Below are 20,018 nucleotides of genomic sequence, written 5' to 3'. Positions count from 1 at the left end.
GCCAAGCTAACTTGAAAAAGAACCAATTAGAACTCTTATAAATTAAACATGATCATTAAGTTAAAAAGTTAATGAGAAGTTAGACGGCAGATTAAACATATATGAAGAATTAGGAAACTAGGAGACAGAGATGTATTAATTACTACAAATTCATTAAAAATATATAAAGGAATGAAACAAAATAAAAATATGTGTTAAGAGACACGACAATATTCAAAATTCTTTAAATGACAGGTTTAGCAAAACAACCAAACCCAAGTGACAGTTTTAGCATATTCATAATTGAATTTTCAGAAGAAAATAATAGAGAGCCAATATCCAAAAAGGAAATGAAATAACAATTTTCAGAATTAATGAAAGACAAAGTTCTTCAGAATCACAAGTCACAATAAGTCCCAAGTAGAATAATTGTAGAATTAAACTATTTTCCATAATTTAATTATGCCTATAGTTATATAAATTTTAAAAAATTATGTAAAATGTATAACTGTATACATTTAATTATACATATAATTAAGCCTCAAAACACCAGGTCAAAAAAGATATCTTAGAAGCTAAAGAGAAAAATAATAATCTACAAAGAAATGGCATTTAACTGACAGCACACTTCACAACACTAACAATAGAATCCAGAAGAGAGTAAGATACTCTCTTTAGATTGCTAATGGAATAACTATCAAACTTGAATGTGTACTCAGTTACACTATAATTTGAAAACCAAGTTGAAAAAAAATACATTTTTAAAATAAATCATTAGCGAATTTAATGAAAGCTATGGACCTCCTTTCCAGAATATGTGTGCACAAACACACACAAAGTTGCAGACAACTTTAGAGATTCTCATTCTCCCTGAAGCCTGTCTTCCACTTGAGATAGTCTAGATGTCACCTGTGAATCAAGCAACATCAGAAAACTGAGTACTTAGGCCACCCTCTTTGGATCCCTTATACTAATGCTTCACATATGGGATGGAGTTAATAAACAGGTTAAACATGTCAGCCTTGTTGTTATGTTTTCAAAACCTGTAACTAATTTTTTTCTATTTTCTACATTACTTATTTGGTCTCCTACACTATAAACAGTACATTTTAGAAGTTATATAGCATTTTACACAATTTATTTCACTCTTCCTTCCCTCCTTTCCTTCCTCCAGCCTTTCCTTCTGTCTTTCCCTTCCCTTTCCCTCCTTCCCTTTGTCCCTCCTTCCTATCGTCTCGTCTTCCCCTCATTTTTCTTCCTTTCTAATAAGAAACTTCCATGTAATAGTAATGCTTCAACTTTTACTTCATATTTAAATTAGTCAGGCAAATTACGCCACACATTTTCTATACAACTACCACAAGTGCCTCCCATTAGCTATCTAACACATTGCTACAGGCACACACACACACACACACACACATATGTGTACACACTCACACTCTACTCAGACTCCATAGGACCTAGGGAGAAACTGTCAAATGGTGCGGTCTGTTTTCTCCTTTATATTAGTTACCCTTAGTTTTCCCCTCTATACAACAGATGACAATGATATTAACGAATTCTTCAGTTTTTGGACAAGATTTTTTGATTTAATTTTTTATGCACTTAACACAGTTACTGAAACAGAGCAAATGTTTAGGAAATATGAGCTATCTTTAATATTTTGTTACTTGATCACTGATATTTTGCCTCAATAGAGAGGCATAAGGTGATTTTAGAAGACTATCAATATACAATATAGACCAGAACAAATAAATGTTAAGAGTAATTTTACTAAAAACAGATAATAAATAACGAGTGTTTATTTTCTTTGCGTACTAAATCAGAAATCGTTACACTTTAATACATGCCCACATCGTTTTTCTGGATCATCAGTATGAGTTGCAAAATTCTCATGCAAGTATTATGAGGAAAAAGCTCAAAATATTTAAACATGTATTCATGATTTATTTAATAGACAGGAATTCTTTGCAATAGAAAAAGATTTATAATAGTGCAAAATAAATGACGATATTAAATTCTGAATCTATATATGCACAGGCTTGTAACTAGATATGCACATACACACTGCTCAATCTGTAACATCTCAAATTTCAAACTTCAACAAGGTTTTAAGAGCCACAGTTAGACTGCTTTTTGGATTATATTTAAAATATATATGCACTAAAAATAGATGCTACGGAAGAGATGGTGATCGCAGCCCAGATCTCTCTTGCCGCCTACAAAAAACCCAGTGCCGTCTAGCTGCAGGGAATACAGTCAGCAGACAATTAGCTTGCCTTAAATTTGCCACAGTTATTCCCTTTCTAGGCAAGCTTGCATACAGGCAAATGAGGAAACAGAGTTTAGAAAGAACTAGCTATTTTAGCACAAGGCAGATATTCTTCTCAAAATACTCTAGAGTTCTCTAATGGTTGGCTGAGGCTTTGTTAGGCCTTCATTGCATTTTGACTTCCCTTCTGCCTAATCTCCACCTTGTCTCCTTTTACAGAACGTCTTGCAGCCCAAACTTCACCTTTGTGTCTGCTTATGGGAAATAAATCTTTGGGCAGGTGATAACAGAAGTAGGGGAAGGGAGTCTGGTAAGGTAGGTGATAGGATAATGTGTTCACTGCTGAGTAAGATACATAAGACTTTTTAGATGTGTAGAATAAACAGTAGCCCATTTACTAATTGCTGTGAAAGGCAGCCATATCAGATTTGAACAGTGACAGGAGCAGGAAAGAACTATTGCAAGCTGTGGTTCAAGTAGCCCTCATATCTCTAGTCACGTGGGGTTACTATGAGTCTCAATCAACTAGACAGCACCCAACAACCACAGCATAAAATAATCCTTTTCATCCTCCCAACTCTACCAAATTTTACCATTCCCACCACTCTGATATGCTTTTGGCATTTGAAGGACTGAGAAGAATAAGACCTATAGATCAGAGAGTAATGTAATGCAATATAACGTACTGAAACAAATATAATACAAATAACATGAGATGTTTTATTGCTTCCAAAAAAACCAAATCCATTGCCTTTGAGTTGATTTCAACTCATAACCCTCTAGGACAGAGTTGAACTGCCCCATAGGGTTTCTAAGGAGCAGTTCGTGGATTCAAGCCACCGACCTTTTGGTTAGCAGCTGAGCTCTAAACCACTGTGCCAACGGCGGGGGAGAAGAAATTTTAGTGTGAGAACAATTCCAAGAAGTGGTGATTGTGAAAGGACATTACAGACTGTTCAGGAAGATTGTTAAAAGGACCTGTCTGTCTAGTAGGAAAAATGTGAGTAAGACTAAAATGTCAGTTTAAAGGAAATCATTTTGACTAAAAAAAAAGAAAAAAAGAAAAATTTAAGTCATACCTATGTTACATGTTTCAACAATCAAATTATTTGTTAATTTTACAATAATTGATTACATATTTCATATTTCTATAAGCACAAAATGCATTATTCCGGTGAATATCTTTATTATTTCTTTACAAAAATAAAACATTGCTTTGCTATAAGAAAATGCCAGACACAATTATGCTGGAATCTTGGACGTTGTCCAGTGGCATTACCAAGCATGGCTCCCTGGCTATCTACTGCATTTGTGTTTTCCTCTCAGTCACATATCCAAATATGGGGGCTCCACTAAATGACCCTTAAATATTGGAAATAAGATTACATCTCCATTTGACTGATAAACTGTAAATTCAGCAACAGCAGCTGAGTGGAAAATTCAGTGGGAGTGTTCCTGTTGTCCTGAAATTTCAACTGGGATAACTGACAAAAAGAAAAAAGAGACATCAAATGCTAAGCAACTGGGGAAGAGGCCAGTCATCACCTGCAGGGTTAAAAGAGAAGAGGCCGAACTAGCTCTGCTATCCCAGACACACCACCACAACTTCACGCATACTGCCCATACATACACCATATAAACAAAACACTAGAGGGAGAAGAAAACCACATTGGGGTAGTGAGTCTTCCTCTTAGCAGAGGACCTCAGTGGGGACTCCTCCCCTTCTGGCAAGTGAAGAGAACTCAAAGAGATGAACAGAATCCATTGAGTGTGTCGGCATAGGGGGAAAGGTCTGATATTTCCACCTCCTAGGACAACCGCTTTTACAGAAGATTAATCTGTTTTCTGTAGTTAAAGTGGAGGGATACGAGCTTTGAAACAGTCATGGTTCTAATATTTCAGCTTAGTAAGGATGTGTGATTTTTCTCCAGGTCAAATGAATAGTGCATAAAGTTGGTTGGCTACAGTACACCCAAAACAAAACCTGATTAGAACAGGGTGAGAAGGTTTCTAAGGAAGTCTTTCTGAGCATCATCCTCCCTGAGGAAACTGTGTCTCCTTCTGTGGTTGTACTACACACATGAGTCTCTAAGGGGCAGGCCCTTAGATGCTGGCATGTGGAGAACACAGGAGCCAGGGGCAGCCCAAAGAGAATGTCACCACCAGATACATAAGAAGCATGTGGATTCTTTCCTCTCCTTTCCCCACTCCAGGGTCTCCAGGATAAGGCTCAGCTGTCAATGGAGTCAGAGGAAACATGAGTGCTAAGTTGGACTTTTGAAATTGTAAATGGTACAGGATTGGGCTAGACATTTTTATTCTTGAAAAAGATCAGAAATGTATACTATTTGCCAAATATGTTATCACACAACAGAAAGAGAGGTTCTAGAAACATGGGTGAAAGCCGTAACTGGATTACAAAAAACAGGTTTTGAACTACATTGAGTCAGATTATGCAATGGTTTGGTTGCAAGGCTGTAACCTGAATGAACCAAAAACAAAGCCTGGTTACAACTCATAGCGACCCTATAGGACAGAGTAGAACTGCCCCATAGAATTTCCAAGAGTGCCTGGTGGATTTGAACTGCCAACCCTTTAGTTAGCAGCCATAGCACTTAACCACGACGCAACCAGGGTTTCCTGATTGAAGGCACCCATTAATACATCTATGAAAGAGGAGATCGCCTTGGAAAACAAAGACAGGAATTGATACAAATATTGGTTTTCCTCGTGTAAAACTGAGAAAACTCAGCCATAGGACTATTTTGACCTAATTGGCAAGCTTCAGGCTGTCTCACTTTTAGGCCACTGAATGTCTTATTCATGTAACTTTGCTTGCTCAGATTTGAGATTCACCTAACAAGCTTTTGACTCACATTTAGTTTCCCACATAATATACCTACAGGTAGTACCTGTACTTATCATGTTGTTGTTGTTAGGTGCCGTCGAGTGGTTTCCGACACATAGGACCCTATATACAAGAGAATGAAACACTGCCTGGTCCTGCATCATTCTCACAATTGTTGTTATGCCTGAACCCACTGTTGCAGCCACTGTGTCAGTCTATCTCAGTGAGGGTCCTCCTCTGTTTTGGTGACCCTCTACTTTACCAAGCATAATGTCCTTCTCCAGGGATTGGTCCCTCCTGATATGGTGTCCAAAGTGCATGAGAAGAAGTCTCACCATTGATGCTTCTAAGAAGCATCTGGCTGTACTTCTAAGGCAGATTTGTTCATTTTTCTGGCAGTCCAGTGGTATATTCAATATTCTTCATCAACGCTGTAATTCAAAGGCTTCAATTCTTCTTCAATCTTCCTTATTCATTGTCCAGCTTTCATATGCATATGAGACAACTGAAAACACCATGGCTTAGGTCAGGCACACCTTAGTCCCTATCATAAAGATTCTGAATTCCCCAGCTGCTGAGACAGTGAGTCCTCATTGTAAATTAACAAATTTGCCATGTTTTTATATATATCTTATAAGCATTATTAAGTGGGTGTTTCTGAGAGATATATATACATGGCACGAAGTCAGGTTTCTGAACCTGATAAACGTGGCCAGATCAAGCCATCATAAATAAATTCTCCGAAAGGTTGCAACCTTGTAGGAATTCCTGAGGAGAGCATCTACCACCTTCCCTTCCAGGGTGACCATGTTTGCTGCCAGGTTTCTTTTCTGTAATGTTCAGATGAACATTCCCTTTCCTCATGGTTGTGATTGAGCTCCCTTTTCGGAGTGTTCTGCAGCGTCAGAAATAACTCACTCTTTCTAATTCTCACCCCCCTCTCTCCCTCGTTTTCTCTCTCTTAACAAAACAAAACCTACTGCATCCAGGACAATGATTTATCTTACCAAAGTCCTTAACTCCCCTTACTCGTTATTTTTAAGGGTTATCTTTACAAAACTTCTGTACTGAACTACATAGTGTATGCACAAAGAATATGAACTACCCACAACCTTTTGTCATTAGAAGAAATAATAACAGCTCAACTGTTTTTGCTATTATAGGAAGCAGGTAGTTAATGACTGTTGGCTGGTTGATTGATATTCTGGCACTTCTATCAGAAACCAGTAATTGCTCTCAGTGAAAACTAAAAAAGCAGATATCAACATGGGCCAGGCTAGAATGACTTCACTCGGCTTTCTCTCCATTGTTCTCTAGGATGAATTTCCTTCTTTCCTTCACAGGATCTCCCCTGTACTGTATGTGTTAGGGTCAAGGCAAGACTAACAATGGAACTCTAAGCTACAAGAATTTCCTTACCATTTATGCTATGCTTTTGAGTCACTCAGTGTAGTTCTATGTTCTCTTGGTGATTTATTATTATTTCCTGCTTTAGTTCCTTCTTACAATGAGAAAACAACCTACCCTGTTATAAAATGATAAAATTCTACATAAGTGAAAAGAAGTTTTGTAAATTATTTTAACTTCTCAAAATTACCCAAGTCTGTTACTCAAAGTTGGTATTAAAAATTGGGGTTTTCAAAACACAGTTTTATAAGTACATATATAAACCATCTACAGAATGACTTCAGACACCTGCTTATGGCATAAGTATTATTAATAAATGAAAAACAAATGTACATGTTGGGATATTTAGTCATCCAATATAACATCAGAAATTATCAAAATTATTAAAAATTTTTTTCAGAATTGTATTTTGGTAAGATTATTGCGATTATTGAGCTTTTCCATCTATATTAAACAAGAAAACTTTTCCACTCTTTATTAAGGTTATTATCAAAAGTCATCCTTATTAGCATTCTTTAAAGAATCTATTCACTTAAGTTAGAGCAGTGGACATGTCTTACCTATCTCATTTTATATAAAGGAAAAAAAAAGTAAATGTTAAAGGAAAATAAAATGCAAATCACAGAGCTATGCTGCAAATCAGCTTGAATTAACCAACACATTCTGAAATCACTGACTCACTTTGAACTCCATGGGAGCGTACTATTTTCCAGGTTTCTGACGCCACTTCTTTGACATCCACTTGATAGTGATGAATAGGCACCCCACCATGGGAATCTGGCTTGTTAAAGGAAACCTTGGCCATGGTCTGGGACAACTCTATAATCTTCACTCCATAGGGGCTGGATGGCACATCTATGAAGGAACAAATACAACGGAACATATGAGAATTAGGAATAAAGGAAAATCGATGCCTGTATTGCTTAATGTATTTGCATCTCAAAACTTGCATAAACAGCTGAAGAAAATATACACAGGTCAATTTTTCTTAACACAGCATATTAACAGTAGAACATTCAATATTAAATATCATTATCGAGGGAATAATTTTATTTCTGCTTTTTTAATACAACATTATGTTTATACTGTTTTATGAGCCCAAGGGAAACAAGTTTACGTGTGTCTGTGTGTGTGAGCATGTGTGAGTGCATGTGTGTGTGCAAGAGACAGAGAGAGAATGCAGATATAATTGAAATATAAGAATAAACATTTTACTGAAATATTAGCATAAATAGTAATCTCTTATAAAATGTGATATGTGTTTTCTTTTTGTTCATTAAATTTATATTACTAATTTTGGAGCAAGAGCTATATAAAATGTTATGATTCTAAAACAAATATAACTGCAAACTATCTGTTCTAACTTTAGGTGAAATAAGTTTTAATTCCTGTATTAAAAAATATCAAATCTACGTGTGTTATTTTATCAATCCATTATTATTTCATGCTCAATGAAGTATTCTGGTGGGACTTTATTTTGTAAATGCACAAAACTTCTTGAAAAGATATAGTTAAAAGTCAGAACAAGCAGCAGAAGAAAACAAAAGAGAAAAAAAATCTCAATGAGAAAATTAATGAATTCTCTATGTTAGGAATGTCAAGATTTAGAGACAAGTTAATCATTAAAGCAATTTCTCTTTCTCAATCTCTCTCGTTCTAATATTGCATTTGAAATAATCTTAAATTTTGGAAAGGGAAACAAATACAGATAATTTCAGAGAAAGAAGTTTAAAACATAAATGTGTATATATACAAAAGTGGCAGTTTGAATCCACCAGCCGCTCCTTGGAAACCCTATGAGGCAGGTCTAGTCTGCCCTGTAGGGTGGCTCTGAGTTGGAATTGACTCGACAGCAATGAGTAGTTTATATATCAACTATACAAAAAAAAAAAGTCTTGATTGAACAAAATGCCATAAATGCAATTTTCTGTTCTGATATCAATCAAACATTCACACAAGGATTTCTAATGTTTGTCAAAAGTCAAATGTGCCTCATTTGCTAGAGTTAAAAAAAAAGAAAGAGAATCGTAGATCACATAAATTATGCCTTATAAATGGTACTGGGCAAAAGCCAAGGGGGGAGGCTCATGGCCTTTGGATGTGAATATTGTAAAGAAACGCAGCAGTGCATATTTCAGCTCTAATGAGGAAAAGTAAATTATTTAGAGATCTTATGAAGTGCATTATATTATGACTCTAAGGTTTAGAAATGTATGCGTAGAATACTGATGCAACCAAAACTCATAGTGCTATTAAAGTCTTATCTGGAAATAAACCATTTAAGTCAGCTAAATGATCAATTTAAGATATTCACAAACGTTATCATAGTTTTCGGGTCTCTTTAATCCCTAGGTTAAATCCGTAAATTCTTTTCATCTATAGATTTGATACAAAGTTTATTAAGGATTCTCTAATGTCTACTAGGTCTAAGCTGGACATCACAGCAATTATAATCTTCAGTTTAGGAACATATTTCAAAAGGGAAGGTAGTATTGATTGAGTGAAAACTGAAATTTTTTGTCCTGGGGATCCCATTTTTTGGCTATACAACATGTACAGACTCTTTTTTTCTTACTCTGACTTTAAGCGTTTGTAGAATTATACACTATTTCCTAAGCTCTGGAATCAACTTGATGGCAGTGGTGGATTTTTTATACCCCAACATGGTGCATCTACTGGGAAATGTTGTCGTGGTTAGGTGTCGTCCAGTTGGTTCCAACTCATAGTGACCCTATGTACAACAAAACAAAACACTGCCCAGTCCTACACCATCCTCACAATTGTTGTTATGCTTGAGGCCATTGTTTCAGTCACTGTGTCCATGCATCTCATTGAGGGTCTTCCTGTTTTTGCTGGCCATCTGTTTTACCAAGCATGATGCCCTTCTCCAGGGACCAGCCCCTTCTGATAACATTCCCAAAGTACAACTGAGAAATAAGGGCCCCTTTTTCTTGGCAAAAAGGTGCCATCACCAAAGAGTGGGCTAATGAGTATCTTTTTCTAGCCATAGAGGCTAGTTTCAGGCCTGCCGACTTTTACCATGGTTTTTCCTTTATGTTTATTTTTTCTTGCTGATGCCTTAATTCTTTCAACTACCTGATTAAAAGCAAAAACATGTTTATGACTTACCAAAGAAACAAAAAAACCCAAACCCATTGCCGTCAATCGTGACTCAGAACGACCCTATAGGATAAAGTAGAATTGCCCCATAGAGTTTCAAAGGAGAGCCTGGTGAATTCGAAATGTCAACATTTTGGTTAGCTGCCATAGCACTTAACCACTACGCCACCAGAATTTCCTTATGACTTGTAGTGATTGTCAATTTCTTAACATTTTCCTTTCTACATTCTGATTTTATATTTCCAAACACGTACTGGCTAATAAACTATGAGTTTCTTGAGGGCAGAGACAAAATACACACACATACACCTACCTACATACATACATGTAACATTGAGCAAAAAGAAAATACTGAGACCTCAAGAAATATTTTACTCATAAAATATCTCAGTAATTAAAAAGTATAAACACAGATACAAAACATTTCCAAGTGAATGGTGTCTACTATGTCCAGAAGCAATACCTCTAAATTCTCTCCATTCTGACAATTGTTTCATAATCAAATTCATCCTTGACTCTTATCTCCAGTAGACATCACAATTTGTCTCTAAATTATGCTCATTGTTCCTTCTTCATAATTCTTGTATCCATCTCTTCCTTCCTGTTTCCACTGTTAACTCCCAAACCCAGGCACTATCTGTCTCTGCCTGCAATGCTATTAATAGCTCACAACTTCTTTTTTTACTGGTTGTTTTGCCAAATTACAATCCATAGGGCATATAAATGCAAAAATCAGTCCTTCTGTAGCACCACTCTAATCATGTCATTTCCCTGAAGAGGGCCCTCTGGAGCTTCATAATCTTTACAACATCAAGCCTAGATGTTTTAGCCTGCCTTTCAAGATCCTGGATTATCTACCTTCACTGACTGTATGCAAATAGAAGCTCATATTGTAAAAGACTATCAAACAGAGACCAACTTTTCAAATGGGGCTTGTAACTGCTGAGTTCCACATTCACACTGCTCCTTCATTGTTAGCATACTGCTGTAAACTCCTTCCTAGCTCCCTTCATCCCAATAGCAAATGATTGCCAGCATCACTGGATAAACGAATGAATGAAAGGATAGTACAATAGACATGCAAACATATATTATTTAAAATTTTCTTTCATCTTCAATAGTGCCAGTATTTGGATTAATAGTCTCAAATATTATCATCAGACCCTATGGACCCAAGTCTGACCTTGCCACTTTTGTCAAGTGTAACCTTAGGCACATCACTCAACATTTCCAAATGTCAGCTGTCTTCTCTCTAAAACTGGAGCTAGAATAGTAGCCACCATTAGGGGTTTTGTGAGTATTAAATCACGTAGGGGACTTGAAACAAGCAGCAATACAGTAAGCACTGAGTAAATGTTAGTCATTGTAATTATTGCTATCATTCCTTCAAAAACATCTGCTTTGGAACCGCTGACATCTATCAAGGTTTTAGTCAGATGATAAGTAATGGGTAGAATATTCAAGTTCAGCTTATAAATTTACATTAGGAAAGAGCTGATGCAAGGATCTCCAAGTCAGATACGTACAAACTCTGGAGTCAATGCATGCCCCTGTGCAAATAAAATTACTGAATATCCGTTTCCTCTTAAGGAAAATGGTAACAATATCCACATAAAGCTACTATTTTGTGAGGATGTTGGTGGATAAAAAGCACTGGGCATCCACAAATATTATTCTCACCTATCCTGCCCTTAACATAATAAATAATGTTGGTGAACATTTTGATATTTAAGTATATGCCTGAAGTCATAATATAAAAACTTCCTAAAAAGTCGGTCTTGGTTATAATTTTACCTCATGAAAGGTAGAGAAACCAATGGGAGGAGTTACTCTTCTGATTTTGATTTTGATAAAATAAATACAAGTAAATGAAGAAGAACTAGTAAGTGAAATGGAAAAACAAAGTATTGTGAAAAACAGAGGGCAAATTTTATACATATATGCAGATCTTTTGAAAGCATTTGCAAAATAGTACACAAAATTTTATGTTATCATCTTAAAAAATGAGGATAGATGTTCTCAAGTACAATCCTGAAAGTACACACCTAAAGATTCTTGTGTGGAAAATAAAGGGGAGGGCGGGGGAGGAACCAGTGACAACCATGTGGCTGCAAAAATTATCTTGGAATAAAATTCTAAAATAACGTTTTCAAAATGATAACAAACCATGGCATAGAATTATGAAGCTGCATTTCCTCAGGATTCAGAATGAGCTGAGACCACAAAATGCCAAAGACAACCACAAAAACTTAGTTTTGTGCGTGTGTGTGCACGTATGTGAACAAATGTGTGTGTTTTAGCTCTTCATGTGTCTTCCCAAAATTCATCCTCAGTTCTAGGAAATAAATAAACCTGAATATCATAAGTGAAAGCAGAAACCACCCAGCAAGTTCCCTTAAATTGTACCTTATCACATCTGGATTAACTTACAATGGAAAACTGGTGTTATGGATTGAATTGTGTCCCCCCAAAATATACATTCAAATCCTAATCCCTATACATGTGAATGCAGTGCCATTTGGGAACAGGATTTCCTTTGTTAGATTAATGAGGCCATATTAGTGTAGGGTTTGTCTTAAATCAATCACTTTTGACATAGAAAGATGCTGTGGCACCGTGACAGTGAAAGAAAGTTTATGGCTTTAGAAAAGCATACAAGTAAAGGAATTTTGACATCTAGGGAGTCATTATAAATTCAGCATAATAAGCCTGAGAAGAGATAATGATAGATTTCCCTATGAAATGGAGCTCATACTCTGGTTTTATTTCTGCTGTGGAACTAAAATTGCTTTTTTTTTTTTTTTTACACATTGAGATCCATCAAACAAAAAATAAAATCAATTCACGTGTCTGGAACACACAAACATACACACATCCTTTTTGGAAGAGCTGGCCTTATTTTAAGATATTTCAGTTTACATTTACATTTTCTGAGCTATTTGGAGAAACCTGGAGAGCAGCAAATATCCCACACCACATGTTATATGGAACTCTAGCTCTGCTTGGCTACCAGTGTAGTTGTTCCAAAAGAAACAGCTATATTGTTGTTGCTTGAGGCTAAAACATGCAAACTTTTCTTGATGTATTCCAGATAGGATGTAAGCACCATGCATGTTTTCAAGGAAATGCATAATTTGGTTTCTCATGACCTCTCTTTCCACCTTACCACCACTGGTCCCAGCACATAATACACCACCCAAGTCTTCCACTAAAATGCTTTCTCATTTCCCCAAACCCTGTGTCTTTTCACATTACAATGCCTTTGTCTATCTTGCATCTTGATCTTTCACTCTTTCCCCTTCTTCTTCACTGGGTTTGTTTCAACTCACTTTTTCAGACCTAACTCAAAAGTTGTCCCCTTTTTGAAACCTCCCCCTAAGAACTCCACTAAGAATTCTATTTTGTGATCCTAAAGAATTTGATTCAAACATTCATACTTCTATGGTATCCCTTATCTTTTGTACTCCATTTGTAAAGGTCAGTGTCATCTATTACTCGTCTTCAGATTCCCAAGGTCTAAAACGGTACCTGGCATCTACTATGGGTTCACTATATGTTTGGTGAGGGAGTGAATAGGTTCCCTAAAAATACATTATGTTCAAGTATTTTTATTTCCTTTATTATTCGGCGTATATGAATGAGAAAAACAAAGGGATGCCATAGTTTCTGAATATCACTAAGACTCACCAAAGTTTGCCTCATGATTTTGAAAATGAACATGAAGTAGACTTTTTTCAAAAGATATAAAACCAGTTATTTAAGAGAAACCTGGCTTTATATTCAGCAGAAAAACACGTTTTCAACTGAAGCTGTCTTTACCAGCTTTCAAGTTTTATGAGACATGGATCTGGATAAAATATAGTTTAGGTGCAAGGCTAATTCTATCATTGATAGAGTTCTGTTAAATTAATCCAGTTCAACCTATAAGCATGTCTCTGTTCCTGAAAAAGACAGGTACGGGTTTATCCATGACTTGGGTGAAAATAGAGATGATCATTTCATATTTGTGAATTAAATCAATATTGGAAATAGAGCTAAAACATTGGATTTGATAAGGTCTCAGTAGGTTAAAAAGATAAACCAAAAGTAACAAGATACAATGTAGTAGGAGTAAGTATAGAGTTCTGAACTGAGGTTAAAAAAATCAATTGGGAAGCAGAATATGGAAGACCTTCTTTAATAGCAGTTTATGTGAAAAGATGTAGGGACAAGCCACTAGAAGGAAACAGTGCCAAAATCCAATGAGAATTTATATTATTTAATAGAAATATAGGGTCCAGAACAAGTTAGGTCATAATCCCATTTTACTATTCACTGGTTTATGATATCCGGATCTGTGTATTATAACTAAAAAGACATCTACAAATAGACTTGTACCCAAAGATAAATGACCAATAAGAACTATAACTTGGCTATAATACTAGCTAAAATCTGTGGAGTGCATACCATGTGACAGGTGCTTTACGTGCATTAACTTACTTGGTCTCACAACAGTCTTATCAGGTAGGTACTTGAGTGGCTGCTGTGGAGCACTGCCAAGAAACCCCCTTCAGCAAGAGGGTATTCATTCCCCCAGCTGCTGGGAGTGTTGTCTGCTGACAGCTTACAGCCAAGCCCCACCCCCAAAACTGCCCAGGAGAAGATGTCCATCAGAAAAGTGTGCCAATTAATGAAGCAAATGTGCAATCATCTTGTTAGGGTTTAATATGAAAAGGCTGCAGCTAAGAGCTAAATGCAACAATGACGCAATGGATAAAGAAAGTTATGAAAAATATGAATGAAATTTTTTTATAATAATGTGTTTAAAAGTTAGAGAAAAGGTCTATTTAGAAAAAAAAGAAAAATTACACATGTACAGAATGCCTTGTAAAATCATGATCTCTTACAGATAGAAAACTGTAAAGAAGGAATATTATGTAGTTACAATTTTATTTACCGTTATGTGTTCTACATAATTGCTCTATGATTGTATGTAAACATTTAAGCTGAGAAATAAAGTATGGCTCTTTTTTTTTTTTTCCTAGCTAGAAAGCAGGACTATAGAAAAAAAAAAATTATTGGCAAATTCTTTAAAAAATAAAATTAGTTATATATAGTTATATGGAAACCCTGGTGGCGTAGTGGTCAAGTGCTACGGCTGCTAACCAAGAGGTCGGCAGTTCAAATCCGCCAGGCGCTCCCTTGGAAACTCTACAGGGCAGCTCTACTTTGTCCTACAGGGTCACTATGAGTCAAAATTGACTCAATGGCAGTGGGTTGGGTTATATAGTTATATATAGATATATATGGAAACCCTGGTGGCATAGTGGTTAAGTGCTATGGCTGCTAACCCAAGCGTCAGCAGTTCGAATCCACCAGGCGCTCCTTGGAAACTCTATGGGGCAGTTCTACTCTGTCCTATAGGGTCACTGTGAGTCGGAATTGACTCGACGGCACTGGGTTATCCGGTTTTTATAGATTATATATATATATATATAAAAAAAAAAATTTTTTTTTTATGTGTATATGTATATACATATACACATGTTATATATAAAGTATTTCTCCTTGATTCTTGGTAAGAAGTTACTGTAACAAAACTGATTATCAGGAATATATAAAATATATCATGTTTTTCATCTAAATTATATAAATAAACTACCTATATTTCAATTTTGTAAAGATGGGAAATGGGTCAGATAACTGGGCCAATTCCTGCTTACGAATATGATGCCAGGACTTAACAGAAAGATCTTCAGGGCTTTTCTGATTTAATTCAGGCACAGTTAAATATATTTTATCTCTTTTAAATACCATGCAAGAAATATGCACTTTTTAGTTCCTCACAGAATTCAGTGGCTTACTTTTCAGTATTGGTTGAACAATGTAAAAAACAGGTTTGAAATGTTAAGATCACATACAGGAAATGGAGTAACAAAGTGGAAGACTGGCCTCAGTCTGATTCTTTGCTCATAGGAGTACTGTGATCTTGCTATTTTTCATTGTATCTGATTGTTTAAATCGTAATTATAATAGTAATAATAAAATCCATTGTCATCAAGATGATTCTGACTCATAGTGACCCTATAGAACAGAGTAGAACTGCCCCACAGGGTTTCCAAGGAGTAGCCAGTGGATTTGAACTGTCAGTCTTTTGGTTAGCAGCCAAATGCTTAACCACTGGGCCAACAGGGCCCCAATAGTAATAATAACAAACTGCATTTATATATTTTGTTTCCTAATCTGTGATCTTTCCTCCTACTGCATAATATAAATAATATATCAGGTATTTCATTGAGTGACTAAGAGAAGCAAATACTCTACACAGACAGCTTGCACAGTACCTGGCATAGTTACTATGAAGGAGCCCTAGTGGTGTAATGGTTAAGTGCTTGGCTGCTAACCAAAAGGTTGGCGGTTCGAACCCCCAGTAGCACCACAGGAGAAAAGGCCTGGTGATCTGCTCCTGTAAAGATTACAGCCTAGGAAACCCTATGCATGCATTTCTACTCTGCCCTATAGGGTAGCTATGAGTCAGAATTGACTCCATGGCACACAACAACAACAACATAGCTATTATAAAGACGACTACTCTTGATTTAGTTTAGCTTATCATTCCTGTCTGTTCCCTTATTAAGCCTTTATCAGTCTATTATTTCCCAGCAGAGCTAAGGGCAAATGGAGAGAGGGGCATGGAAATGAATATTCACTTCATGACTAAATGTGTTATCTGTATGTCTTATTTTCATATACTCTTATTATTATACTGCTACTGTATAAGGACTGTTATCCCTATCCTTAAGGAAAAAGTGGTCTTCATACTTATTAAGAAACTTGAAAGACATGTCTAAACAAATTGCTATATTTTAAAATAAAAATGTATGTGTGCATATTTGAACAGTAGCTGAATGAATATAAATAAATGACTATTTAATAACTAAAACCCCAAATGCAGATCATTTTTATCAAGAATGCTACTGATTTTTACAAGTTACTTTGTTTTTCTAAAGCTGCTCTATGTTACATATATTTACATGCTGTTCTTTCATTTTTATGCTTTTTATTTTAAAATTTAAAATTCAGAGAAAATGTGCAAGGCTAGTACACAGAGCTTGCTTTTTTATCTGAACTGTTTATAGTGATTTGACATGACACCAACTTTAAAAAAAAAAAAAAATTTTTTTTTTTTTTTTTTTTAGCGTGTATTTATTACAAACAAAACATTTGTCTACAAAGCTCTATAAAAGACCAATTGCCCTTGAGCTGACTGGGACTCATGGTAACCCCACGTGTCTCAGAGCAGAACTATACTCCACAGGGTTTTCAGTGGCTGACTTTTCAGAAGTAGATTGCCTGGCATTTTTTCCAAGGCATCTGTGGGAGCACTCACACCTCCAATATTTCAGTTAGTAGCCTCGGGCGTTAACCCTTTGAGGCACCCAGAGGCTCTACTAAGCTCTGTAACCAAAAACCAAAACCTGTTGCCATCAAGCCAAAACCGACTTCCAGTGACCCTGAGAGTTTCCAAGGAGTGCCTGGTGGGTCTGAACTGCTGAACTTTTGGTTAGCAGCTGTAGTATTTAACCACTACGCCACCAGGGTTTCCACAAAGCTCTATACAACCATTAAATTATTATCTAATCCACAGACCATATTCACATTACACCAGTTAGCACAATAATGTCCATTATACCAAAAGGTTTAAGTTCAAAATAATGTGTGACATTTGGTATGTCTCTTTTGTATCCTTTAGTCTGGAATGTTTCCTTAAACATTCATTGGTTTTCATGGCCTTGACACTTTTAAAGGCTACTTTGCAGAAAGCACTTCAGTTATGACCTGTCTTTTATCTCCTCATGCTTAAATTCAGTTCGTACATTTTCAGTAGAAATATCACAGTAGTAATTTTACGTTTGTCTCACTGCCTCTTTCTGGTAGTACCAGGGTTTAATTTTCTATTACTGATGAGGTTAACTTTGCTCACTTGACTAAAGTGGTGTCTTCTGGGTTTACTGCCTATAAAGTTTAAAGTTGCTATTTTTTCCATTTTTCAATCATTTTTTGATGAGATGGTACTTTAAGATCATTTTTTTTTTCCAATTTATACTTCTGTGTATAGAATTTAAAATACATTAATTATCATTTGCTTATTCTCTTTCAGGGTGCTTGTTAGTTTTTGGCAGGGTTCTTAAGTTACTTGAAATATAATTTGATTTCCTAAAATTTCTGTCAAAAATACCTCACTTAGAAAGTTGGGGAACTTAGAATCAGGTTTAAAATAATTTTTTTTTTTTTTAAATACTGCATTCTGAGTGTATTTTATATGTCAGATACAACTATTCTAAGTTTTATAAGTACTGGTTCATTCATTCAATAATAACTTACATGATGACATTAAAATATAAAAACTATTGATTTTTCCCAAAATGTTTAAAATCAGATGATAGCATTTGATCAATTAAAAATTTAATTTGCTTATAGTAATATTGTATGAGATCTCAAAAATTATCGTGCTGTACTTACCAGCCAAAGCAAGAATATATTCTTGAAATCTGGTTCCTATATGGTTAGTGGCTGTGCAGTTATATCGTCCAAAGTCATTGTCAGATGTAGGTGCAACCTAAAATAATTATAATAATAAAGGTATTACGATACTAAAACAACATCACAGAAATTTTAAAATAGACTACTATGCCTACCATATGCACACGTGTTCACTAATTCACTCCATAACTCCTTGCTAATAACTCCTTTTTCTATATTCATTGGGCCTTAAAAAATGATATTAATCCTTTTAGGATGTAAACCATGGATATCTACTGCCCACAGGGAAGATGAATCATAGTTCATATATTAATTTACTAAGTGGGTTAACGTCACCATTTTGTTGCATCTATTGGAATGACAGAGTCATTTGATAGTGATGTGGGTAAAGCTCAGATAGCAGTATACAGTTTAAAAAGAATAAGTGGTGACTTGAACTTGAAAACAGTAAGCATGTTCCAAAAGCATTTCTAACTCTTTGTGTTGGATGCGTTAGCCTCAGACCAGACTGATTTAAAGGTCAAAAAAGGCTCAAAAATTGCCAGGTTTCTCACCCTCTCATGAGCCTATTGAGCATAAAACACTTAAAAAAATGAGGAACCATTCTAGTAAAAATATTTCCAGGAATGGAGGTACTTTGTAAGAAAACGTTGCCCGGGTGTGACAATCCCTGTAGACAGGCACTTTTCTTGAGAGCTAATAACAGTATCTTGCCTCCATTTCTGCTCAATTCCTATCATTTCCTTTTGGTTTAGGTGAAAAATAGCTGACCTCAACTCTTAAACATTCAAAATCCATAATTAAGTTAACCTTTGGGGATTCTATTGCTGAACACTGGGACCAACCCTATAATTTTAACATACAGAAATCCTGGAGTATCAATTCAGAGAAGCGAGCTGGTGATAGTAATAGATATAATTTTCAAACCCAGTAACTATTATTAAGAGAGAATATGCTTACAACAAGGGTTACTGTTAATTTCAACTTTATTCCAAAAGGGGAAAAAATGATTTTGTGGTAATGGAAGGCTATTAACTACAAGTCCAATTTTGAGGTCCACTGAAGATGGTAATTCTGAGGAGTACAAAAAGCTGAGTCATTCATTTTCTAGTCAGCTGTCTATCCAGGAACATATCATAGATTTAAGGATCAGACGTTTTTGCAGCTCTTCTGTAAGTACCCCTAAGTGACTCAAATATTCATTTTTCTTACATGTTCCTTTTAATAAACTGGCTAATATATCTCTAAAATAACTGTACTAGTCCAAAAGAGCTTTCACAAAAATAATTTTCTTATTCTACAGACATCTGAGAAAGAGATTTTTATATTCCACAGGGAAGAATGAGTTTACCGAATCAATACAAAGCAGAAGCAGGATAGCTATGACAACGAACTGTGACTATTGCCCAGCTCCAAAAGACGATTAAAGTAACTGAAATATAGACATCTTCTTTGGGTCAATTTTAAATAAGGCTTAATTCATCATTTTTTCTGTGCCTAGAAGTTCAGCTGTGACTAGATAAAAGCTTTGCAATTGTATCTGATACAAATAATTACCATGTTGTATGGTTAAGAAGGGGTACTGGTGGCGTAGCGGTTAAAAGCTCGGCTTCTAATCAAAAGGTCAGCAGTTAGAATCCACCAGCCTCTCTTTGGAAACCCTATGGGGCAGTTCTACTCTGTCCTGTAGGGTTGCTATGATTCGGAATTGACTTGATGGCAATGGATTTGGTTTTTTTGTTTATGGTTAAGAAATACAGAAAATTCCCAATCATTGCACAGATTTTAAAAGGACAGCTCTAGACCTAACCTGGCCAAATCATGTGGCCTGGAGCATATTTTGTGTATTCTAGGAAAGATATATGA

The 20,018-nt window shown here is 35.7% G+C and overlaps 1 protein-coding gene across 2 annotated transcripts in view; it reads right to left on the bottom strand.

Annotated features, from left to right (window-relative positions):
* The window catches only part of NCAM2 (neural cell adhesion molecule 2), a 554,474-nt gene that overhangs the window by 100,745 nt on the left and 433,711 nt on the right, over positions 1-20,018 (bottom strand). For both annotated transcript variants that reach the window (XM_010590350.3, XM_064273125.1), the window contains exons 11-12: positions 18,132-18,228; positions 7,191-7,364 (exon numbers count right to left, since the gene is read on the bottom strand). In XM_010590350.3, coding sequence (XP_010588652.2) covers positions 7,191-7,364; positions 18,132-18,228 — 271 coding nt within the window. The remainder of the gene's footprint in view (positions 1-7,190; positions 7,365-18,131; positions 18,229-20,018) is intronic.

The sequence above is a fragment of the Loxodonta africana genome, chromosome 20 (genome assembly GCF_030014295.1).
Source record: "Loxodonta africana isolate mLoxAfr1 chromosome 20, mLoxAfr1.hap2, whole genome shotgun sequence".
NCBI classification, from domain to species: Eukaryota; Metazoa; Chordata; class Mammalia; order Proboscidea; family Elephantidae; genus Loxodonta; species Loxodonta africana.
Note: the sequence above shows the minus strand (reverse complement) of the source record. Positions and strands in the feature narration are given on the sequence as shown.